Source organism: Limanda limanda, chromosome 11 (assembly GCF_963576545.1).
Source record: "Limanda limanda chromosome 11, fLimLim1.1, whole genome shotgun sequence".
NCBI classification, from domain to species: domain Eukaryota; kingdom Metazoa; phylum Chordata; class Actinopteri; order Pleuronectiformes; family Pleuronectidae; genus Limanda; species Limanda limanda.
The window spans coordinates 19,624,715-19,651,557 of NC_083646.1; the positions used below are offsets into that span (position 1 = coordinate 19,624,715).

General features: G+C 39.4%; 1 protein-coding gene across 2 annotated transcripts in view; it reads right to left on the reverse strand.

Annotated features, from left to right (window-relative positions):
* The window catches only part of LOC133013799 (CUB and sushi domain-containing protein 3-like), a 212,376-nt gene that overhangs the window by 87,529 nt on the left and 98,004 nt on the right, over positions 1–26,843 (reverse strand). For both annotated transcript variants that reach the window (XM_061080848.1, XM_061080847.1), the window contains 4 exons: positions 25,252–25,368; positions 7,468–7,581; positions 6,545–6,640; positions 5,951–6,154 (listed from right to left, as the gene is read on the reverse strand). In XM_061080848.1, the coding sequence (XP_060936831.1) occupies positions 5,951–6,154; positions 6,545–6,640; positions 7,468–7,581; positions 25,252–25,368 (531 nt within the window). The remainder of the gene's footprint in view (positions 1–5,950; positions 6,155–6,544; positions 6,641–7,467; positions 7,582–25,251; positions 25,369–26,843) is intronic.

The window sequence follows — 26,843 nt, forward strand, 5'->3', positions numbered from 1 at the left end:
CCCAGGCACACGCTCTGGAAGTCCACCTGAGGTTTCTTGTGAAATGGATGAATAGTGGGTTTTCACAACCTGAAGCACTCGCTGGCTCCATGGAAACATTCTCATAGTCTGCAAATGTTCTTCCACATGTTTGAAGTTAATCAAGGTCATGCTGGCTAATGCATGTTATTACCTATCAGGCTCTTATGACTTTTTCATTAGAGCCAAGTATATCTGTTATCATCCCAATAGGTCTGATTGCAGAAGTGTACTTGCTTTTTCATTGTTGCTTTGCTCTGTCAAAACCCATTGCTCTGCTGACAGATTATGTGGTGTGAAGATCTAAAGCCAGTTACTAAAATGTACCATCTCCTCTTTTTCCTTTTTCTCCCTTTGCACAGCTTATACATGTGTATCTTAGATTCTCTAAAGATATAACTGCAGTATAGGGAAACAGAAGACCCTCTGTCTTCCTTTACATCCACCCCAGAAACTGCAGCATCAGCCCTCTGATATCCATGGTTAGCTAGTGGTATTGAACAGTTCCCCTACAGTGAGGGAACATGAGGATGGCTGTCACTCTGAGCGGAGGAAGCCTTTCAGCAGAGTAGTACAATGTGTTCTCAAAATGAAGAACCAGATGCTATTTGTCAAGGACAGGGCTTTACCCTGTACAGGTCAATGACAATTACTGTTGTTGATGCAGCCACTGGAGGCTTCCATGTGAAAGACAAGAGACTTGGGAATCAACAGAGAAATAAAACATGCCCCTACTAGAAACGAGGGAAAAACACACACAGACGTTTTTAGCTATGGGCTTGCCACAATATAAAGCTTATCAATATTTTACAGGTGTTATCTGCCCTCATACACATGGTCGAGGAATCCTGCCAAAGTGACTTTCTTTGTTCCTTCACTCCGAGTAGGACATTAGAGGAAATTACTTCTGTACTGTACCTCAGAGCAATGACACAGTGCAGCAATCACACTTCCACATAATGACTGCAACAGCAATGTCATCTCTAGCTTACGCGTGTCACACGTAGAGGAATCTGCACTGAAATCGATTAACTCCTACATCACAACTGAAAGAGAGCAGCTTGTGTAATGTTTTGAATTCTGCTGAGCAACTGAAAGATGAAGGTCAGTGCCTATGAAATTTAGTGAACTGACCTGTGGAGATTGGTTAAGGCTCCTTTGACGGTTTGATGCGTTCATGTATTAAATAATAATAAACTAAAAATAATACAATAATAATTATAATAATTATAATAATAATAATAATAGCATGTGATGAGTAATCAGACTATTTAATTTGTATTTGTTTTCTCTTTTATCATTTCCTGCTGGATTTCCAAAATTAAATGAAAAGAATTGAGGTACACAGTATGAAAACAATTATGTTTTTCATTATGATTATGAGTTCTAACCCTCACATCTGAAATAAGGTCCAGGGAAATAATGGCGTTTTTTTTTTCTCCCAAAGAATACCAAACTTAAATGCTTATTCCAAGAGACCAAAGTCCTGACAACAAGCAACGGACCCGTTTCAGGGAAAGACCCAGTAATTCAGTGTAATTTAATGGCTCCTTTGACTTCCCTGAGCTGTCAGTTAATGTAATTGGTGGAGCAAGATTAAAAATCATGACACTCATAAAACGCTCCCCCGCCCCTCTCAATCTGCAGCAGGCTCATATGTCAGATACCACAGGTAGACAGGCCTGGGGACCACACACACTATGATACACTTTTCTGCACCATCTGATACTGAGGGACTTTTAATTAAAAGTGCTGTAATCGAGAAGTCAAAAATCTCAATGGATTTAATGTTTGTAGTGTAATACAAACGTGTTAACAATTTGTGATAATTTAATTATGTATTCCTGAACAGCTAAATATTTTCAGGATAAAGTCATTCTAGATTAAATATCTACACACACTAAAATACGGCCAACTGTTAATTCACTTACAAATATTTATATAATTCATCCCGAACGTGGCAACGTTGCAAACTTAATACAAAAATCATATTTAATATATCTGCCACAGCATCCTATTTTTGTCATCAAGAAGCATAGTTATAAAATAAACATTAAAGCTGACACCCCTGTCATTATATGAAGTTAGTGTATTGTATGAAAGAGTGTGAAGACAACTATGGGAAACTAAACACTCCCAAATTTATGTAAAGCATTTTAATTGGAAATTGAATAAGGAGAAAATGCTTTTGCTCCAATATTTAGGACAAATTGTGTTTTTGGGGGCTCAAAGAAATGGTCCAAATTAGCCAGAGGGTCAAAGTTATTATGCTTAATAAATTGAGCAAAATTAAACTTCACAGCTTAATGACTAAAAAAAACTATTTACAAACAGATATTTGCTCTCTGTATGCAGTGGGTGGTGAATGTTCTTTTATATGGTACTTGAATTTGTGTCGCTTACATCCTTGATTAAATAAAGTACTTAAACCAGTGTTAGTCAAAAAGCAATAATTTCCACTGTCATACTATACAGGAACTTGAGTAAAATCCTAAAAGTAGCATGACCTCAAAGTGTTTCTACTTCTGCTCCAGACCAGGATGAGACACTTTAAATGGTTGTGGAAAGTTATTCCAAAAAAGGAATCCACTGTTAGAAAACAAGCTCAACACGACACCATGCAGTAGTTAACACCTTCACAGAAGTGAGTTTGAGCCAACAGTGAGATCCACAGTGTGGGCATACTTAGTATGAATCATGGCAATCTGTGAGCTTATGTAACATTGGGCAGTCATGATTTTCTATAATCAGAGCTGATTTACTATCTGTGAAATTCAGCTCCAACAGAAAACTGGTTTTAAAAATTGTATTGTAACCAGCACAAGACCCTAGTTAATATCCACTGAAGAGATTCCATAATTTACACATGACACTGAAAAATCCAGTTCAGCTGCATAACATACATTTTAAAAGGCTGACTGCAAAGTCAAACTCCACCTGGTACCAGCAAAAACATTTATTCAAGTCAACCATTCTCCATAAACTCCACACACAGAGGTCAGCCAAAAATTATGGAACCATTCAGGTGAGGATAATTAAATCAGGATAAAATGTTGTGTGAGCACAACTCAACACCAAAGCAGTAAATCGGCAGCTTTGTGTTTGCAAGCTGAAAAGCATAACAAGTTTAGCATGACGCGCCGGGTCAATCACAGCCCGGACAAGGAGCTGGATATCTATCTTCTAAAACACAGGTACCTCATAGAAGAGCAGCGTCTGATACCGCCATATCTCATAAAGTGGCCTTGAGTAATTGAGCATAGTGTTTTTGCTGAAGCTTCCATGAAACCATATCCATTATTCTGGACGAGTACACTGCCGCTGGGGGAGATGCCGCAGCCAGATTCAATCTCCAGATAAAAATCACTATGTTTAAAATGGAATTGCACGTGCCACCACTATTCGCTCACCACTTGGCAGTAAACTCGGATGAACCCTGGCTTGAAATCTCCTGCACTCACCAGCTGGAACTATTTGCTGTCTGGCACAAGGCCTAACTTCAATAGATTCCTGCCTACTTCATCTGTGGTTCTTTATCTTCCCAAGGTAGACAGGTGGGTGTCCTTGTGAGACCAAGTGCATGTCCCTCCACATGTGTATTTATATGTCTGGTAACAATGTGTGCCGACAAGGCACGCAAATCTGCTCATGCTATGCATTCTGTATTTATGAGGGAAGGGTTTTATGCGCAAGGTTCGAGCCAAAAAAACATGTAGAGAGAGACTTTTTTCGCTTCAGTGGATGATCCACACTTTGCATATAGGCCATTAAATGTGGCTGTAAATTCCATGGCTGCTGCATACAGACCAGTATCCTTGTATTTTCTGGCAATATCAAAATAAATCAGACTTCTGGTTCCTGTCTACCCATCATTTTGATTTATGAATCTTTTGAATAAAATGACATCAAACGATATGATATCCGATGACTACTTTTGTTGAAGAGTTGCTGTCTTATGTTGTGTAGAAGACAATCTCTAAAGCATTCGTATTCTTTGGTTTACTTTTTTTCCCCACCCAGTAATATCAAAACCTCAATCCAGCTACAACATTTAAAAGCCTGACAACACTTCCTCTCAATCCTTATTTATGACACATATTTATTGACTTTATTTACTATAAACAATGTTGTTCAGTCAACATTATGAAACAAATTTGTGGATATAGCAAAACAGATAGTGATTGTACGTGATTGAGTTAAATAAGGCTGCAATAACATATTTATTGTCCACTTATAAACATGTCATTAACATATCATCCTGTTAACTGATATAGATAACTTTTTAGCAGACATATGCTTATTTTCCATGCAGCATATTGTTGCTGTTTAACACCAGGTGCACACCGGTAAGGGCCCCGAAGCACAGCGCAGCATCAATTCTCGAGCGTGCCGCAGCCTGGCTGTTCACACCGGACGCGCACTTCTCGGCGCCGGTCAAAATTTGGGGGAAATTAAAACTCCAGGAGAACAGCAGGAAAATCAAAAGTACGAGATGCATATTTGATCATTAATATCATATATAATATGTAATTTATATAGTATCAAATCGTGGACACCATCGCTGCGGAACGTGACCCAAAATTATCCGGATGCTACCGATTGAGTCAGAGCCTCCCCGATTGCGAATCAGCTCCAACAGAAACCCATAATAGCAAATTAGAGAGCTGACAAACAAACAGACACAGAGCGTCGGTCCTCCTCCATGTTTTTTTTTGTCTGAACATTTAATCACACACGTTTTCCATACTCCAGTTCAGAGGGTTGTGGTAATGCGCCTAAAAGTTGTTTGCCAACCGCCATTAAATAACTGAAGAAGAAGACAAGGCAAGTGTGTGGTTTTATGTTGTGCTCAAATCATCTATTGTGTGTTCTGAAGACTATAAGAGTGGGGTCTCCCATAATTAAAAAATAAATAAATAAAAGAGTTGAACATCCTGTAGTGTGCAGCAGCCTTAAGTGCTGCACTTTTTTGACCAGCTACTGTAATTGCTAACTCTGTCTGTCTGTTTGGTGCTGAGCAGGTAGCGTTCACTGAGTTTTCTCACTGAAATCTACAGACGCCTGTTTCACCGAAAACAAAAAGAGCAGCGAGAGTGAACCAAAGCAGTGGAGTTAAGGCTGGGCAGCTAAGTAATGAGCTGAAACCTGATATAAAGGTTTAGGTCATTACTTCCCATTGTCACATTGTTTTCACATTGTAATATCATACATGTTATTATTAAGGTATAAAAGAAGTGGTGTGACAAAACCATGCTTTATTGCAGGCTACTGTGCATACAAGTCCAGATTGTACTTGGTGCACCTGATTAATTGCATTATAATGTTTCATCACATCCATAAATCACTATGTTGTTTGTGATGCGTTGTACACCTCATGCATTAATCCTGACTTTATGGATAATGATACTGTAATAAATACACATTATATTGCATGTCTTTTGTATTTACTACTTTTATCTATAAAAAAACTGTTGTATATATATAATGCATGTGGGTTACAAAGCAAAAGTTACCTAACAATCTCAAGTTGAAGTGTGTCTTGCTGTTAGATTCAGTTTACACTGCAATTTGTTTTCCCATTAATCTAGAAAGACACAAACTGAAATCGCTTGTCCCCGGGTATACAATTTATGTGACACTTTGTTGTTATGTTTGTCCTTGCCTCTTTCTTCCTGTCTGAGCCATCAAGACCAGAGATAGGTGGATGCTTTGTAATGGGTGACAGACATTTGGATAAGTAATGACTAGGAAAAGCAGACGCCAAAATTAGTTTGCACCTGCTCCTGCTTTTGGATGTGTGTGTGTGTGTGTGTGTCTGTGTGTGATGTGTGGGTGTGTGTGTGGGTGTGGGTGTGTTTGTGGCTTTGAGGCATAGAAATACAGTCTACATGCAGGGGATGAAGCGAGGGTATAGGAGGATAAGTGCGCTTACCAACACATGTGGGCACAGTGCCGTTCCACTGGGCGAGGGTACTGGGCACGGCCTCGCACCTGATGGCGTTAGAGCCGTGCAGCGTGTAGCCTGGATTGCACTCAAACAGTACGGCCATACCGATGCCAAAGTCGTTCCCAATCCGCTTCCCAAACCGCGGCTCGGGAACCGAGCTGCACTGACTGGCACTCGTCCGGGGAACAGCTAGGGGATAAGAGGGGATGAAGCGAGCATGAGAGGAAGAAGTACAAAGACAAAGAGTGGTGGATGGGTGTGGTAGGCAGGCAGACAACCAGGAGAAGAGAGATGGCAAGACAAAAGGAGGTAGAGAGAAATGGCGAAGCCCTTGTGAATCTCCTCGCACATCATTAGTCGCTCTTGTCTGCGCTGACACGATAGACTCTTTCACTCCACATCATCCTGCTCTGCTCAGCCATGTCCAGCCACGGCCAATGGCACTCTGGCTGAACAGCACTATACGTGATGAGAGCAAAGCTGAAGTATCTTTTTTCAAAAGGAGGCAAACACACTCAATCGCAACAAATAAGATTCCACATCAGAATTCAGGGAGCGCATCAGAAAAAGCAGTCTTACCTTGGTAAACAAAATGAAAACCTTTTGCCGTTTCAGTCCCATTCGTTGAAAACTTGAGGGTTATCTTGTTTCCTGAACTCAAAGGAAGTGTCTCGCCTAAAATATTAAATCAAACATAAACAAGATTGTTGCAGATTAAATGGTTAACAAATGGGCAGAGATAAGATATAAACAAATAAGTGACGACTATGAACATAAAACAATAACATAGTCTCGCTACATGCAAATTATCAAAAGAAAGAAGATCGGGTGGTTGTTTGTGTCTTATGTACGATCTGATCCACATTGTATCCTCAGAATATTGAATAGATTCATTTGAATTTTTACATTGTTTCAGCCTAATCAAGTGGTGAGAGACAACAATATCAGACAGCTACATCGCTTTTGTTGTTTTAAGTGAGATCTCAAGAGTCTATTCATTTGCAATTTAAATGTTTTCTTTATCATTGTGTTTTGATGTACAGAAATGTAAGAAGGGAAACAATCCATTAATTATTGGCAACATAGAGCTGCTTTAATTTTAGCCAAGGAGGCTATGTATTCATTGCCATTTGTGTGTCTGTTACTTTCCAGGATTACGAAAAGACTTCTCAACCATTTTTATTGGCACAGGGGTGCAGCATGACCCAGGGAAAAATCTATTACATTTAAGTGGGTCTGAATAAACGGACAAATGCAGGATTTATTTTTTTCATTCTCTTTAACATGGCGAGATAGGGTGTTAGCCTTGGCAGAGGTATGCGTTCTCCAAGCGCCCTTCTAGTTTGATTTTAATTGAGTTGAGAGACGGTCGTGCTGTCTCGCCTGCAGTGCAAAATGCTGTGCTGGACCGAACTACTACTCACACCTATGATCAAGTAGAATAAATAAATAGAATAAGAATCTAGGCTCAGGGGATGCAGAGTTATGTTATTTTTTATTACCTGAGTGGGATCCATATATGGAGGAGAGCAGGGCTGAATCTGTGGAGGATCCATCGTAGATCTCCACCACATCACTGGTCAAAGTTTGGAAAACCACAAACTGACCGAACAACACTGCAAAAAAAAAAAAAGGAGAGGAAAACAGAGGTGAATTAATACGTAAAGGTAGATTTTGTGGCAATCAGAACATATATGGCAGCATTAAGCCAATACACTGGGGCTTTTTTATCGTCCCTGGAAGGCAATTATCAGGTAAGCTAGGCTTAATTAATATGATTACATATTTTTAATCTTTCAATCTTTCTGACTGACACCTTGAACCTAACATAATCTAAAGCAGGTTTGACTGGAATACTGTGTTTGCCCGAAGGGTCAGGCTTGCAATCTAATTTGCATGTGTCTCTCCTCAGGAGAGAGGGGAACCCAGGACAAACTTTTACCAGACCAGTGGGTCAAAACACTCAGGCTTTAAATAAAATATGATTGGCAGAATTTATTAAGTAAATCTCTCTTTTCTGGAATAAATTTGACTTTGACAAACTCATTTAACGACACTGCTGACAGACGTCATAGTTGCACACTTGCTCACATAGATGGTAAGTGTGTGAGAATGTAGTGTAGAGCTGCAGTCTGTCCTGACTATAATGAACCAATTCAATTCACATGCAGAGCAGAGATTTATTTTCCATTATGACACAATAATTTGGACTTGATTGGTTCCACTGTAGCTTTTTTTTTTCCACTAAACACACAATCACTCATGCAGCACCTATGTGGTACCACCTAGGGCCAGCCTAAACAGCAGTCTGCTCAAGATTAGTGTATTACAGTTGCAGAGAGGCAACCGTTACAAAATACAAATGTGTTATGTTTCATTAGATAAAATGATGGTATAATGATGACAAATAAAACAAAACCATAAACAAAAAGTATACTCTGTGTTTGTGTGTATGTGTTCCTGTTACATTTTAAGCATAGACCCTACAAAGTGAGGACATTTTGGCTGGTCCTAACTTCTTCAAAGGGCTGTTTGAGGGTTACAATATATTTAAGGGTTAGAATTAGGTTTAGCTTAGGGTAAGGGGTAGCGTTAGATATCTTGTTTGGATGGTTACGGTTAGGGATAGCAGCTCTTCCCTAAAAATATCAATGCATTTCACTCCAGTGATAAGAGCCAATACAAAGGTGTAGCAAAGCATTAACAACTGCTAGAAATATTGTGACTTTCAGTTCGCTAGCAGCTTTTTTAGAGGTCACTATCCCTCAAGCAAAGTAGTAGCTGACAACCTCCTGTAAACCTTTTTGTGACATTTTCCTAACAACCAATAATTAGGTATTCCTTTGAATTTTGTATTTTGTCTTTTCGGTGCCATGGCATTTAACATGTGGAATAATAACCTTCACACATTACAAGGTGTGACACTGAAAGTAAAATCATGTCATCCCTTTATGCGGCCTGAAATATTGTTTAAATTATTTAAAAATGACTATCTTTTTAACCATTAAATGACAGAAAAGTCTTTGGGAAAATATCAGAAATGCTCCTTTTTCTATCAGCTGTGGGAGGGGGAGTGTCGCTGTCTGTGTTCGATTGGCATCAGCTGGCAGGCTAACTTTGGTACTGCTCGAGAACGAGTAAACATTCTTATGGTGTAGGTTACGAGCCAAGGGCAGACTGCAAGCAGTGGTAATGAAGAGTAAGGACCAGGCCGGCATCTAAACTGACCAAAGTGACATTTGCAGGTATGATTACATGCCGTTTAATGTTCTGAAGATGACCATATAATAAGCTGTCTAGCCTGCAAACTGACATCATCAGTGCCATTTTCCATAGAGAATGCTCGCTGGGTCACGCGTTCAACAAGCTAAGTTTCAGGACGAGACCCAGTTCATGTTTTTTAAGTTAGATTAGGAGGAAACTCAAAGCTGATATCAGCCTGAGGGCCCATCTGCCATCGATAGAACGGTGTCATTACTGCTATAAAGAAAACATGTGGCTGGTAAATAACAGAGCAGACAGAACGAACACTGTAGCAGGCAAAGCTAACCCCCCTCCAATTATTTTATTTTTTAATATGAGACATATTCTTCTGTGCCAGTAACACTCCTGAACTGAAGGCCTATGTGACATGTTTCTGATAAAATTGTTATTAGAGATATTGTCACTTTGTCATTTTAAAAATTGAATGAACAATTCCTAGAACAAATAAGTGCATAAATAAATCAAGACTTCTGTTTATTTAATATCATAATCCTGTGACATTGTCTTCTCATGGTGAAGGCATCTGGACAATGTTCTTCTAGTCTGACCTTTAATGAAAATATATAGCTTTTAATTAATGATTGATGATTGTTCATCACAAATATAATCATCACATTTTCCTTGGTAAATAACAGTGGGTGGATCTTCTAAGAACCTATGATAATTAACTGATTTAAAATAATATTCTGAATGAATATTTGCAGGATTTCTGATTATATCAATGTGTACACGCCTTTGAGAATAATCGGATCTTTCACCAACCAATTAATAGACGTAAGACACTGGATCATGCTGGTAAGATTACAGAATCAATCTCGTCCACTAGTGCACAGGCATGTTTCCACGAATATTAATTCCCGACAAACTCACATTGTTTTAATGATCCAGTGAGTTGGCAGGTTTGAGGAATTAAAAAAAGTATAATAATAGTGCAAGATTAACAGTGTCATAGTTCTAGCATTGTGAGAATATTAGTTAGAAATACGATTCCACTATTTGTTTTTATGAGTGTAAATCTGACCAGAAGGTCGTTTGATCCCAGTCTCCCTCATTTCGAATGCCAAAGTGTCCTTGGGCATTATACTGAGCCCCGGGAGAGTGTGAGTGATGTGAGATAAAGAAAGTGCTGCAAGTGGATGCACTGTATGAATGTGTGTGTGTGAATGGGTGAATTGCAAAACTGTACCGTGAGTGGCCTTTAAGACTAGAAATGTGATATATTCATACAGACCATTTTGTAAACGGACAGAAAATAAACCAAGCCTAGAAGAGCCAGCAGATCTTTCAAATTGTATGTGTATCAGCACTTTCAGTAAAATTGTGAATAAGAAGTTGTGATCAACACAAATACAGATTTCAAACTTTTGAAATTGGCTGATCTAACTGGTACACAGACATGCAGGTTAACAATAATTGGGCCATGTTGTAACGAGCAGACTTCAAATGGCTGAAACTGCCAAATGAGTAAAGCAAGTACCGGCTGTTTTCGCCCCGCAACAGCTTTCACCAATGGGTTAGCTACATCCACATGCCTTAAGGTAAAACACACACAAGACCCACCTGAAAAGGAGGGAAAGAAATATTAATAGAGGCAATTGCTAAAGGTAACAAAAAAAGGCAGCATGTGTTTGTCCCCCTGGATATTAATTATGGAGCAGCATCTTATCTCCTTCACTTTGTAGCAGTACGGATCTCCTCTGGCATGTAGCCTCAAAGAGCAGTGCATTGTAAAATCGTTACACCCACAACATTACCAAGAAAGACACAAGAGTGAGAGAATGAGTGGCATAGTAAGAAACACAACCGACAGACTAAATGCACCCTAACAGCTCCTGCAGGCAGTGCTGCACCTTGTGTCCCAAGAGACGGCGGCTCGGACTGACTGCAGAGCCACCAGACAAATCACAGCCGTGAGGACGTGGAGCGAGCAGGAAGTAGGAGAAGTGGGGATGGATGTCACCATTTCTATGTTTTTATAATAAGGGTGCCTTGCTTCTTACTGTGTGACATGAAACAGATTGAACACACACAGCAGCCAAAGACAAATGGCAGCCAAAGAACTCTGACAATGCAAAAATAACAAAAATTCAAATGTGGACACACACACACACACACACACACACACACACACACACACACACACACACACACACACACACACACACACACACACACACACACACACACACACACACACACACACACACACACACACACACACACACACACACACACAAATGTGTACTCACACAGAGCAGAACAGCCAGACCTGTTTCTTTATCTGTTGAGTAGTGAGAATGCCTATGGCTGAACCAGAGCCTGAATAAGAGATGATTTTACCCTTAGGGACGGCTCACTGCTGTGGTATTAGCATACTAACACTGTGCTATGTGGAAGACGCTGCACTCCCCCTTTGCAAACTCACGCAAACACACACACACACACAAACACAAACACATTTACACATACTCTCACAAGCACAGTGTCGCTCATTTCTGCCTCTAATCCAAAAGCAGCCATGCATGACTCCAATCTGCTCCTTTGCTGTAATCACGTCCAGATATTAAGTCAATAAATCATTGTAAACTCGTTACCCTAATTTATGCAGGACTATGATGAATCTTTTGTCCTCTGGGCCCAGTCATGCACTTGGACGATGGACAACATTCTCATGCCTGCATCTTCACCTTGAATTATCCCAAGGCCGTTAAATTGCTGTAATCGGGTACCTCTCTGAGTATTAGATTCAGATATTAGTACATCTCTGTATTTCATGTCCCTTTGCCTTCTGAGCGATGAGAAAGCAAAAATATGCAATTGCTGGTTGATCCTACTTTCATAAGGTGTTCATCTAATTCTCACTTTCCTACATTTTAAATAAGTCACTTTGACAAATGTGGAGTGAGGCTGGGATGTTTTTTACTAACCTTGGTGGTTTCTGCCAGATATTAATGGAGCCAGGGGACTGTTTAAATTAATCATGTGATTAAAGCAATCAAGTCTGAGTGGTCATAGATTATAGTTATTTACAGAAATGAATGGATTGTAAAAAGAGCAGATTCAAAGGCCACTTTAAAACTTCCTTTGAAAAATACACTACAGCTGAAGTTACATAAGAGACATTTGCTTCAAAACAGCGTAAACTCCAGAAAGCTGACAGTCCCCACTACTTGGTTTATTCATACTCATACACAGTTACTGCAGATATTTACCAGTACGTTCACACAGTGAAGGTCCATTGCCCAGACTCAAAGGCGCTCTATATGGCTGGGACCTGGAGAAAGTGCAGGGTAGTGAAGTAAATTAAAATCACTGTCATGTTCCTGGAACCGTTTTATGATGACGAGTGCTTTGTGACAGGGCTTGGTATCCTCCTGGAAGTACCCATTTGAAAGAGTGTAGACTGCAGCGATTGATTGATGCACCTGGTCAGTAACAATGTCTAAGTGTGCCGTGGTGTCTGAATGGTGCTCGGAAGGCATCAAGGGTCGCAATGTTTGTCAAGAAAACATCTACACACCAGTAACTACAACAAACCACCTGTACTGTGTGTAGGACGCAAGATGATTAATGTGTCTCCACCTTATGTGCCCGGCCTTCACACCCTGTCCTTTAATTCCTAAATATCTTTAAAGAAAACGCATTTTGTGTGTATAAAACATATTGTCTTGATACAATGGATACATACTTAGTGGAGCCACAGGTCTTCAGTTACACATACACCTGAGAAGAGGAATCCTCCCCCTGGACCTTGAAGTTCCTACAGGTTGTGTGAATTTTGGCTAAGAGAAGAAGAGTATGAATCATTTCTTTTCTATTGTATTGTTTTGAAGAGTTAGGACTATCTATAATACATGAAATGTTCAAATAAAAAAAATGCTCTGGTGCATGTCTAAAATGTATTAGTTTAATGTTTTTTATTGATGCAGATAGTCTAGTATCTGTCTGTATTTGTATTTTTTTTTTTTTTTTAACTTTTTATTTTAGTCTTTTCACATTTTTAAAGGACATACACACAATACAAGTACAATAACATAACCAATAACGAGGGGGCGCACCGGTATAACAGTTTTATACATATTTTCTTTGATTGTTCAAAGCTTATCCTGATATTGAAGCGTCATCTAATTCTTCAATAAAGGTGGTCCATTTCTCCCATTTACTTGGGAAAATCGCTCCTCTGGATCTGAGAGAGAAAGTAATTTTTTCCATTGTCTTAATCTGATTTACTATGTCCATCCATTGTTTGAGGTTTGGAGTGTCCGCTCGATACCAGTTCTTAGTGATTGTTTTCTTACAGGCCATGAGCAATATTTTACACAGATACAAATCTTTTCCTGAGATGACATCCTTTAAAATACAGAAGTAAAGCACCTTTACATTGTTTGTGACTTCATATCCCAGAATCTTACTTAAAGACAGACATATTTTCCCCCAAAATATCTGAATTTTTGGGCATAGCCAAAAAATATGAGAGTGATGGGCGTTCGTGTTTCCGCACAACCTCCAGCACGGTTCCTTTAACTGAATTTGCTTACTTTTAATATGTGGTGTTATAAAATAACGAATTGAGTTCCTCTAACCAAATTCTCTCCACTTCCTTGAGCTTGTGGATGAATGCTGTGCTTTCCACATAGAACACCAATCCTCCTGTGATATTTCTATGTTTAATTCCTTCTCCCATTTTGCTTTAACATATCCTGTATTTTCTCCATTTTGTTTCTGTAGGCCCTGATATATTTTGGAAATAGTTTTATTACTCTTTTTTTTATAAGCTTCAACTAGGATTTCAACCACTGCATTACCCTCTACAGATAGTTCTGGTTTAATTTTTTTATCAAAGTAATCCCTAATTTGCAAATATCTGAAAAAATCTTTATTATCTAGATCAAATTCCTTTTGTAATTGTTCAAAACTCTTGAAGTGCCCACCCTGTGTGAGTGTTCATATAGCTGTTATACCCTTGTCCCACCACTGTCTGAAGCCAATATCATTCGTTCCTGGTTTAAATTTGTGATCCAGGGCGGGCCAAGTCAAAATCCTTGCGTCTCCCTCCATTTTGTAGTCTTTCACCATCTTATTCCAAATACCCAGGGTCTGTTTGATAATATCAATGTTGCTTTCTTGGCGCATTTTATTCGCTGTGTCCCCTAACACTGCTTGGATTGGAGAGGTCTCTATGTTAACTTCAATGTCTTTCCATCTGGCTTCATATTGCGGGCAGCTTCCGCATACTACAAATCTAATTTGTGCTGCATAGAAATATTGTCTCAAGTTAGGCAGAGACACACCACCCTCCTCTTTATTTATTTGAAGTGTTTTATACCTGACCCTTGGTCTCTTGCCGGCCCAGATAAACCTAGAAATCAATTTGTCCCACAACCTGAATTGTGCTTCTGGGATCATCTGTGGAATAGATTGAAACAGATATAGTAGTCTTGGTAGTATGTTCATTTTCACTATATCTATACGTGTCCCCATATCTAGGTTAAAGGCTGACCACCTCCTGAGATCTGTTCCAATATTTTCGTTGACCTGTTTATAGTTGATTTCAAACGTGTTGCCAAGAGTTTTTGTTAATGTCACTCCAAGATATTTTAATACTTTAGCCTTCCATTTAATTTTGTATTTTTCTCTGGTTTCTTTATTAGGAGAGTAATTGAAAGTGAGGATTTGTGTTTTTGCCATGTTTAATTTATAGCCAGAGTATTTACCGAAGTCATCTAATATTGCCATCAGGTTAGAAAAGGTTTTATCTGGGTGCAGCAGGGTCACAATAACATCATCGGCGAAAAGTCCTATGATGTGTTCCTGTTTTCCTATTTGGATTCCCTTCAGACTGCTATCCTGTCTGATCAGCTGTGCTAAAGGTTCTATAAATATGGCAAATAGAGTGGGGCTAAGGCAACATCCCTGGCGAGTGCCTCTTTGTAGATTGAAACTATTGGTTAAGTGGCCGTTGATTTTTATCCTTGCTGTGGGTTCTTTGTAAAGGCTTTGAATACATTGTATTGACTGTTTCTGAAAACCTAATTTCTCCAGTACCTGATATAAAAATTCCCAATTGACACAATCAAAGGCCTTCTCGGCATCAAGGCTCACTAATACTGCTTCCAGTCCCTGTTTCTGGATGTGATCTATGATATGTAGAGTACGTCTAATATTGTCCTGAGTCTGTCGCCCCTTAATGAATCCTGATTGATCCTCATCGATCAAATCAGACATAACATTTTCAAACCTTTTAGAGATGATTGACGTGAAAATCTTATAATCTACATTTAAAATCGAGATAGGTCTATAAGATTCACATAATTCCTTTTCTTTACCTCCCTTTAGTATCACTGAGATCACCGCCTCTTTCCAAGAGGGGGGCACTTTACCCTCTGTCAAAGTTACATTAAAGGAGTTCAGAAGAAGTGGAGACAATTCCTCTTTAAATGTTTTATACCACTCGCCCGGATAGCCATCACTGCCTGGTGATTTGGTATTTTTTCTTTTTATAACAATAATGGTGTCTTCTAAGCCTGTTTTAGGCTTGGCACATAATGTGCATGACACAATAATAAAGATCAACTGATAAATAAACAACATGAAGCAGTTCTTTGTTCCTTTCACCCCGCAGTTTTCTTTACCCTCTCCATAGATTCAACAGACCTCGACACATCAGCAGTCGCCAACATGTCTCTCAATGGAAATGCTTCAACAGCGCTCCCGTTGGGCGCTCCTCTTCCAGTCATCATATCAAACGCTCCCCATTTCAGATAAATGGTTGTGACTGGCCCGACCAGTTTCAGGACAGATGGTAATCGGTCTGAAGGAGAGACGAGCCAGATCCATCTGTGAGCGTGAATAAATAAGAGCTGCTTAACTGGAGCAGCACCGAAGTTTGGACCGGCTGTACAGAAAAATGTGGTGTAGGTTTGCTGTTGTTGACCAATTTGTCTACATGACATGTTTTCATCCCTAACTGTATACAAAGGTTTTGTGGCAATTTAGAAAAGTAATGGCTTTGATTGAATATTTCATACGGTGCGGATTTATTTCAACAGATATTCCAAATCTGATAAGAATGATTGACTGAATCTCATTTCTGATAAACCAGCAGTATTTCTCAGCTGAGAAATATCAGATGATGATGTGTGAAAGATTGTGGCAATCAAAGAGAAAACTAGATTCTACTCTATAACGAGAACATAAGAGCAACTGAGGCTGGAAAACACACAACGTATCTGATTGGCGTAATACTGCAGCCTCTCCGCCGTAAACCTTGGCTGCACTTTTCAGTCTTCATTGGGCTTCTTTATCATCTCGGCTTTTTGGGATGGAGTGCTTTCCCTGTCAGAAAACCAGGGGCCTGTACTGCAGATAGGATCATTACAATATAGCAGGGAAGAGAAATGTCATAATCTCAGAAAGGCTCTTTCATTCCCCCTCTCGCCTTCCTCTGCTGTTTGATCTTTCACAATGAATGTTCATGGTTCCCTGGATCAGTTGAGTGTAGTGTGTAATGGATGCGTTATCACGATACTGCATGTATGCCAGACAGGAGAGAACTTCCACAATAAAACAGTGAGACCCCTGGTGTGTATTGTTATGCTCATACACAAATACAGGTACTACAGTGAAGTAGTGGTTAGTTATTGCTCTTCATATGAGGTGTTATTAAGGAGATGCCCAGTCTCTGCTCAATAAATGTTGATGATCATTGTGTTTAAATGCTCATGAATTTATGTCTCTCCAAACATCAGTGCTGCTTCTCAGAGAGGCAAGGGTAATTGTTCGGGGTCCTTTTTGAACTGCACATCTCTGTATTATCTGCAGTGTGAATCTTATTTATTTGCTCTGTTACAATTTAACCTAAACGAACCAATCTGAACTTTGGATATTGTTTATTGGTAGGTTTGCCTCTCTTCACAGAAATAAGGCTCAGAGATGATTCACAAGAAGGATTCATGCCGTGAACAGAAGTGAAAAGTTTTAGACAGCATAACAAACATAATACCCTATTAAAATAAAAGGCTATTAATATGTATGAAATATTTTTCCAGTACACTGTAATGGCAGCAAAGGTTTTAGAGCATGAACACCTTCTCCGCTGTCTACTGCTTTAAAAACAAATTTGCCATAAATAGTGATAATTGACTACCCACCTAACTGGCTAACAACCCCCCACCCATGCTACGTGACTACCAGCTGGGTATCTATAACTCATCAGTTAATACAGTTATCATAAGAGCACTATTTCCCTTCTTTCACATTCAAAATTAGATTTAAATATTCAAGCATGCTTTATTTATATATAGTTTAATCCCACAAACACATGGAGCAAACACACACAGTTTTTAGTCAGATTACACTACGTACCCCAATAATCCGTCTGACAGACTCACGCTGCATCTGCTTTGTTATTGCCCAGTAATATTTGATTCACAAGCCACAAACAAATTGCAGCAGTAATTTGTCCTCTGGTTCCCTCCGTTGGTGTCATAAGTCAGTCTTGCACAATTTGGCCTATGACTTCTCAACATCGCTCTTTTTTACAATGAGACATACCGACATCCTGAACCTCCTTAAACTTGCCTGAACAAGGACAGAGCAGCTTATCTACAATATTTCCATGTGAGAAGATTAAAGGAAGCTACTGAAGTGACTCCACCGTGATGCAATGCATGACGTATCATTAGATATTCTAAGCTACATTAAGCGTTTGAACAGAGCAGTTGCAGCATTCCCATTGTATCACAATTTATTCAGCTTTGGCTAAAACTGCACAAAACCCTGCCGGCACAGCAAGTCTCTGTGGTGACGAAGCTGTTTTGGTGGAGTATTTATCTAAAATGCAGCATGGAGTCAGATAACAGGCTCCAGTTCTCAGGTATCATGTGGAAGCTAATCAGTGAACCTTGACTACCTCCGCAGTGTCTCAATCTCCCTCTGCCCTGTCTCTTTCTGAAGAATCCTTACAAGAATTTAATGTGATAGTCAAGCAGCAGAAACTTCAATTAACAAAAAGCATTGTGTGCTTCCATCACAGATTTGCGTATATTTACTAATTTGACCAGTTAATCATCTCAGGTAAAACGCAAGATAGAGGCCTGTATCGTCTTGATTGTCATCTCTTATAGTTATGAATTGCACGACCCTCCATCTAACCCTAATAAGCATCCTTTTTCAGCTTGTTTCTGATAAGTTGCTTACTCTAGTGAGTCTTTCCAGCAGAACAGTTACAGCTCAGCTTTGCTGCCTTTGTTTTCAAAAGAGTTGTTGTTACTTTTCCTGTTTTAACAGCTTATGTTGACAACAGTATTGTGGAGATTTTCCTGTTGTTAAAGTATTTCCAAGATTTGAAGCTGCAAATTAAAAATCCCTGGCAAACAGATAGAATCAACCATTATCTTTGATAAGTAGTAACTGGTCTGTTTCCTCTGACATAGTAAAACTGATAATCTGGTTTCCATATATACTTTTCACTACTGATCTGGTAAAAACATTTCCCCAGCTACAATTACAATTTGTTTGCAATAGGAGCGTTATTCTTCCATCCATCCATCCATCATTTATGCCTCTGATTCTGTGAGGGTCCCGAATGGAGCTGGAGCCAATCCAAGCTGCCACTGTGTGCAAGAGTGTCTGTCTAGGTACCCCCTAGACAGAGCCAACATATAGAAAGCAAATGACACTTCATACTCACATTCACACCCACGACCATGTTAAATCTCTTATTAACCTAAACCCAATCCCTGACTGTGCGGGGAATCCGCATTACAGAGAGAAAAGCAGTGCAAAGACCCACGCAAAATATTTTTGATCATTCAGGATACATGGCATGAACATGCCGTCAGGGATTAATATATGTGGTAAGCATTGTTTTTTACTGGTACACAACAGCTCAGGTAAGCCATCATTGAGCCGTGCTTTGAAAAGCATCAACTCAGAACACCACTTATGAAACTGCATGCAAGCCTATTTTTGCCCACAGCCACTGCATTAGATACAGTACATGTGCCTCGAGGCAAAATATGCACAAAGCCCAGATAAGGTGTTAAAGGAACTCGCAGCTCCAGCAACAGCAAAAAGGTAAGAAAAATGGCAGCATATGTTTGTCCTTCTGGCTATGAATTATGGAATAGCTACCTGTCGTCTCTGCTTTGTGGCAGCGGCGGCCTTCTGTGATTCTGGGCTGTGACAGCATACACAAGCCTAATTTACAGAAACCAGAAGGATTTTATGACTGCACAGACACATATATATTTAATGACACATTATCACAGCGAAATAGCATTAGCCCTTTTGGCGAGTAGTGTGTGGCTGCACCTTGGCACAAGCTGCCTCCAGTCCATTTGGTTTCTATCTTGGGCAAAAAAAACTGCGTCACTTCATGAGAGAGGAAGGGACAAGGATATGTCTCCTGCTTTTTGTACTTCAAGTTTTAGCTGGACTCTACTTAGATTTCTGACGCTGGGTGTTTATTATCATTTGTCCTTGTTGACTGTGTACAGTATTATCATTGTTGGGCCATATTTGACAGCTATCACAACCCATCCCACTACGATGGGTACCCACAAGATCATCAACCTAAAAACAACACGTTTTCATACAGAGTCATTGCAATCATTGAAGTAAGTGTTCTCCCCACTAATATTTGACAAAATCAAGACTCCTATATTAAACATCCACACTGAATGCACATGTAGGGCAAAAAACACCGTTGAATTCAAAGACAGGCCAGATTGAGTTCATTTTTTTCATTAGGTTAATCACATGGAGGATACCGTATATACTGTACACTGACACCGAGTGACAAGGTAATGTTTTTTTTTGTGGGATGTAGTTAGTCGTGTACAAGCAGGGCCCCAGGCCTAATCTTACTCTGCAGCAAACATCACTGATGAGTCAACAATCAGCCCCCGGGGGTCAACGTTATTATGATCGCATTCAGCAGCACTCGGTTTCGCTCTCCCTCTTTTTCTCATTCCGTCTCGCTCATTAGAACTCTCTCACTCATTATCACACTCCCCATCTAACTTGTTCTCTCTGAGACTTTCACATTCCCTTTCACACCTCTCGCAGTAACTCTCTATTTCTCTCTCATTCTCTGTCCATCTTGTTACAGCGAAGATTTATTACTGCAATCTATCAGCGCTCCTGTCTCACCTCCTAACATATTCCGTGGCGACCATTATGCATATGGTGGTGATAGTATCATACAGATATATACAGTGGAACTATAAAATGCCCCAGGCAGAAAAACAGAGGGGATTTAATGTTATTTCTATGAAATCAAATCACCAATTACTCCTGCAAGACATTCAACTTTTGTAAAGTTAACTACAATGAAGACTGTGTTAAAATACTTATTCAATCTGCTTTAAATGACTATAATTAAACTTTGATAAAATTGGGTCACAAGTTAAAGGCAGTTATGGTAGAATTGCTGCAAAGTCTAGCATGAAAAGCGTTATGACTGAGATTCATGTTCGTGTAAATGGCTTCTGACAATCCACTCAATTTTAAAGAGATTTTAGTTCCATACCTGCTTTTTAAAGGTCATCTACAAAGTTAATAATCTATGGAGTGAATGTTGCTATTCAGCACGAAGAATATTTCAGGCACGGCATCAATCCAATTCAACGCAAAAAAGCACAAGTTACAATTAAAAATAAAAAATATACATATTTAGAGAAATATCATGGAATTTTGTGCTAATTAGAAGAATATGGCTCACCTCTGAAGCCATCAGACATTCACAAAGGAGGCCTTGCCAAAGAAATCCCATATCCAAGGCCGAATCATCATTTATTGAAAATCGATTAAACTGAGAGAAATCTTTGTCTTTCTGACTGACCAACTGCTCATTCAATCAATTTTAAACTTTTCTGCTGGGGACAGTGGGAAGTGAAGTGTTGACAAAAAACGGTTTGTCACTGATGATCACGCACATCACATTATTACTTTTATAATAGGCTGACAAATGAGGCTATTCATTGCTAACAATGCCACACAGAGACAGATACATTTCAAACAGGCTGAAAACATAATTGCCATAAAGACCAATTTGGCATCTTTGTCAAACTAACAATTGAAATCTTACATATAAATTATAATAAACAATAAAAACTTTTGTCAGATAAATGTGCTCAGACTACAGGTTTTTCCTAATGTTTCCTGTGTACTAACGCACAGTTCCAGTAAAATATCGGAACTTTCAGTCAGTTTTAAGTTTGAAAACATTGTGTCCTACTGGAAGTACAGGACAATAAAGTTCAACACTCGCCACTGAACTTGTAACCTGGTGTGAACAAGAGTGAATTCCTCTGGGGCACTGTAAGTATGTATGTTTATAAGCAGTGCCCAAGGCAAAGGTTGAGTGCCATGAATAATTCATCTCTTAGAAAAGAAGCTCGGTTATTGTTTGAAATATGACTACAACCATTATTTCTGACAGAATAATTAAACATTAAAGGGCAAGACAAATGCACATTGTACCTTGATGACATGTGAATGCTGCCAAGGAAAACAAGCTTTACACGAGTACGAGTGCCGGGGTCCCAAAACGGTTGTCTAAAAAAATGAACGTAAAAATGTTTTTTAACAGACTATGCGCAGAGTGTGCTTTTTATTATCACTTTTATGATCCATTAACATGTGCTGTATGTGCTTAGATAAGAGCAGAAACCATGTATGCCTACTGTAAACTTAAATCACTTAAGAGCAGCACGTCCTTTGCAAAAACACCTACATTTATATGTGTGATGGAGCTGATGTCTCGGGGCAGAATTCCTCAATTACAATGCAGCGCATAATGATGTTATGGATGGATGTTTATTATCCATACGGTATAATAAACTGTATAATATGTGCATACTGTATCATTTGTTAGTATATTAAATCCAAATTGTGGCATGGCAAATTGCAGTGCAAAGGAAAACACACACATACGGGATGGTATGCATCTTGATTCTTTTCACAGGATAATTAGACAATAACATGACAAGACATTCTGTAAGAACTGTAAATCTCTGATATACTGTACTATAATACCACTGAACAAACTATCTGTCAGCAAATGTAACATCAGACACTTTCAGCCGTCACAATCCTCTGCACTAACAACCTGTCACAGAATCTTTAAAAAAAGAGGATAAGCCTGTGCTTTTATGAAAACCTGGTGTAGATGGGAAAAAAAAATGTAGCACAATATTTCATTAGCAGTAGCCATGTGTGTGTACACGCAAAAATATTGTAATTAGAAACAAGTGAGAGAAGCTAATGGTTTACAATGCAGGGCTCAACGGTTACAGCTGCCCAAGGCAACGAGATCCAAACTATCAAACTGGTTTGACAACAAAACAAACAGACAACTACAGCACATACAGAAAAGTGAATTCCTCACTTTTGTGCAGAAGGAAACTGAGAGTGATGCTGTCAGGTTTATGTTCATTTGTAGACAGGGTTATTTTTACACATGTCGCTGTCTTGCTGTTTGTCACCGGCTGAGTGGTGAACTCTAACTGGGTTACTGAAAAAGCTCAAATTAAAGGGAGCTTTTTGCAACCTGTAATAATCTTATCATCTATGAAATAAGTCCCAAGATCTAAGCACATGACAACATTGCACAGTGTAACACAAAATCAGGTTATCCTTTTATTGTTTCCTGAAATATGAACAACAATTGTCAGCCATGCCCTGCTGCAAATCCACATCATGACAAGTTGGTTATGACTGATAAAGGTGCAGATCTGATCAGGATTATAGCAGATGATTATTAAACTTGAGTCTGCTCTGTAAAAAAGAGCAATTAAAACCATCTGTTTATCACTGTTAATTTTAGTTTTTTTAATTATTAGTTACACTAAGCCACTTTCAGTGAAATCCATTTTTATAATGATCAGCAATTAAGACAAACCTTTCACTCAGGCAAGCAACAGCTAATCGCTGGTTGCCTTCTAAGCAAGCATAAGTCAAACCTAAATGTCAGGCACTATAACTTGAAGAAATGTTCTAAAAATAATCAACGAGAGCACATTGCTTAGTTAATTGTAAATAAACTGTTCCCCAATCTGAACCTGCTTAGTTTTTTCCCTAATACCACTAAGTCAGTGTGTTTGCAACTTTCAAATACTGAGCAACATTTTAAATACATATAACAATGTCTTTCCGAACACATATATCTATAACTTGAGAAAAACAAATAAGGACATACTGTACATACTCATATCTCGTTTTGTCCCCCATGTGTAAAAACCTCAGGTCACCGGCACAGAGACATGAATTTATATTTCCAACAGACATTTTCCTGGCAGTTCAACCAAGCTGATCATGTCTCAAAGGCTTATGGTACACTATCAGTCATATGAGGGACAGACTAAGACACACATTTGATACTCTACCCAAGGGGCTTACAAATTTCAATTACCTGTATAGTAGACACTGAAATGTGATTTCTGCTATCAAGCTGCCTCTGTGCTACAGAGAAAACAGAAGTCCTATGCATAGAGATTTTACGCTAAAATTTTGGATTCCTGATACAGTGTCTGTTCCTTATGCTGAATGTAATGATTCATTCACATGATTAAGTAAATGAGTTAAATACAAAAATCTATAAATCTACATTTGGGAAAATGCTGGACTATATAACAAGCCAGTGGCCACGTTTCTATAACCTCAGGTTCGTTGATTATCATCACAGAAAAAACTGGACATTATATAGTGCGAAAAGAGGCAAATGGTTTAGATCATTTTAGAGTTATTGGGAGATCAAAGCTATTCTCGTGGACCTACCATTTTTAATTTGCTCTACCCAAACTGTGAATCCCAATTGCTCTGTTAGTGCGCTTCTTATTATATATTTCCCTCAAGCCACCTACACTACAGCAGTCTTCAGTGGGCCGCTGTGTCTGCAGTCCCTGGAATAAATTTGAAGGCCCAGGTGGGAATTTGGCTTGGCGACTTCCACGCTCCATTAAGCTTCTGCAGGCAGTTTAAGAAAAGGCTACATTTGCATGCAATATTTATTTAAAAAAACAACCTGTGGGTTCCTGGCCTCGATGAGCGGTGGGAGACGGCAATAGAGGATATAAACTGTCATGTTGGATCATCACACTGGGGATTAATCAGTGTTTCATGAGATTAGGGCTTTACAGTGTAAAACCCCTGCCTACGATTTCAGCAGCTCTTTATGACTAGCATGGAATATTGAGCAGAGACATAACAAGGTCTTCTTGAGATCTTTGCTGAATTATGTATATACACAGGTCCTTGGATAAACCAAGGTCCTTGGATAAACCAAGGACCTGTGCGTTTGCTCGCTCCGTCTATTCCCCACAGCCCTCCGCTGCTTGACCTTCTCTCTATTACCTACAGCACTGAGCATTTTTCTTGTGAACACAATCAATTTTTGTTTGCCCTAATCCTATCCTGCTTTCACACCTCTTTCTGAAGCCCAGACTACGCCATTATTCAGGTTGTATTTTAACACACGAGAGTGGAAAATGGTCCCAACAGGATGTTGATATAGAAGTCTAACACCAGTATTGATTAATGAGAATCCATCAGACACACGCCACTGGGAGCAATAGCAGTGACCATCACTGACCTTTGTCTATTCCGTGTGTAACCATTGACTTGATATTATGTCAATTCAATTGTCACACATGAAGCAAGTGCAGTATAGAGGAATTGAAAATTAATCAAGCAGCTTACGATTGTAGTAACCATCAAATACACCGATCCACTGTCACGAATGACACACAAACCAAGTCCTACTGGGATATGACTTAAACAAGATAAAATATGTATGGTCACCTATGACCAGCTTTAAGAGAACACCTCCAGTTTTCTTTTCCTTTATTATTAACTGAAACACACACAATCGATCATCTCTCTTATGCTCCTCCTCTCACACCATGTTTTAAGCGTAACTGAGTTGGACACCTGTACAATACCATATATGGGCAGTGGAAAACGGACAGACTGTAGGTGACAATTTTCTGCAACTCTGTGAAAATGCTTGAAATGCTTACCGAAGTCCCCGGGGACGAAGATGTCATAGACACAGCTCTGGCCCCTGGTGTAATTATGTGGATAGTTTGGGGACAGCACGGTCCCCTCTGAACCGGTGAAGTGACCTCCGCAGGGAGCTGCATGAGCAGGAAGGGAAGCAACAGAGAAGCACGGTTAACAAATGTGAAACAACCACCTCATATTACCTGGGGAATAAGGCAATAAAATACATCCAGCAAATCCATTCTAACTGCACACGTAAGCAGTTCATATAACAAAATGAGATGAAAAGTCACCTTTGAACCTTCAGTTGCTGACAAATGGAATTTCGGCCAGCATACCAAAATAATATGACATTTGTGAAACACTTTGGGGAAAAAGGAAAGTGAGCTGTAAACAGATTGGAAAAAAGAAGCCGGAGCTGTGTTTACAGGGTTAAATCCCCACCAGGGGAAACAATCGACAAGAAATAGTACTTCAAAATACAGGAAAACACCATCAATCAACAAAACACATATAATCACAAAAGTTCCACATGCCTGTGACTTTAATCAGACCGTGTCGCCCAGCGGCATGTTGCAGAAACTTCAGATTCAACTCTTCAGCCAAAACACACATTCTGTCAGCAGGCTGAGTAATTAGAAAATCCAGATGCTCTCATTTTGAAGCTGGAAGATAATTATTTCTAATTATCAACCTAATCGATTAGAACATCAGAATATACCATCCATTTAGGTTAGTATGGTGTAACACAGTTTGTGCGGCCAAAGCTACAGCAAAGACCGCATCCACAACATCTCCTTGCACCATGTGTCTGCAAATATTCAATTTGTGACTAAGTTCATTATTAGAAGCTATGGTCTGTCCTGCACCTGCGTCACGTTGCAGTGCAACCCTAAGCTGTTAATAATGAACCTTATTTGCCAAGAGGCCCTCTAATGCTATTGCCTCGGACCGAGCCATCGGGTGAGGGAGCCTCGACTGTAAACAAATACACACTCATTTGTTGGAGGGACGCAGTCGCCAGCTGCTCTGACCCCCCTGTGGCCCACAGAATGCATGTGTCACTGCTGTTTCACTGGTCAGCACAGAAGAAGACAAAGAACCGCAAGCAGAGGTGCTAATGTGAAAAAACTAATCAGAAAATTCATCTGTTTGGTGGTTGAGAGGCAGGTAATCAAACAAATGTGATGGTGGCACATTGGACAAATTGAAATGGATTGGTATGCAGCCCTTTTAAAAATGTGAGAACGCAGTGTTTCAGAGACATTAGGGGGTGTCAGTGTTTTTTCATTTTTAAATACTAAAAGGAGAGATGTTGATGGATACTTTAGTAAAGCACATTACTCAGTGAAGTTACACAGGTGCCAAATGTGGAAGAAATGAACAGCTCCCTAGTATGAGTGTGGGTGCCCTCGTTCTTCACTGCTGAGGACGAGAGCTGAATTCTAATTCAACCTTGGCTGATTATGCACCTAAAAAGTATTAAAAATGGTGTAATACCTTTCGAGAAAGGAGGAGACTGGGTACGCATCTGGAAACTCCTCACATCTTCTCTCACCTCTATCCTTGACACTGATGCTGCAAATCTCTATGAGAAGCCTACACATTC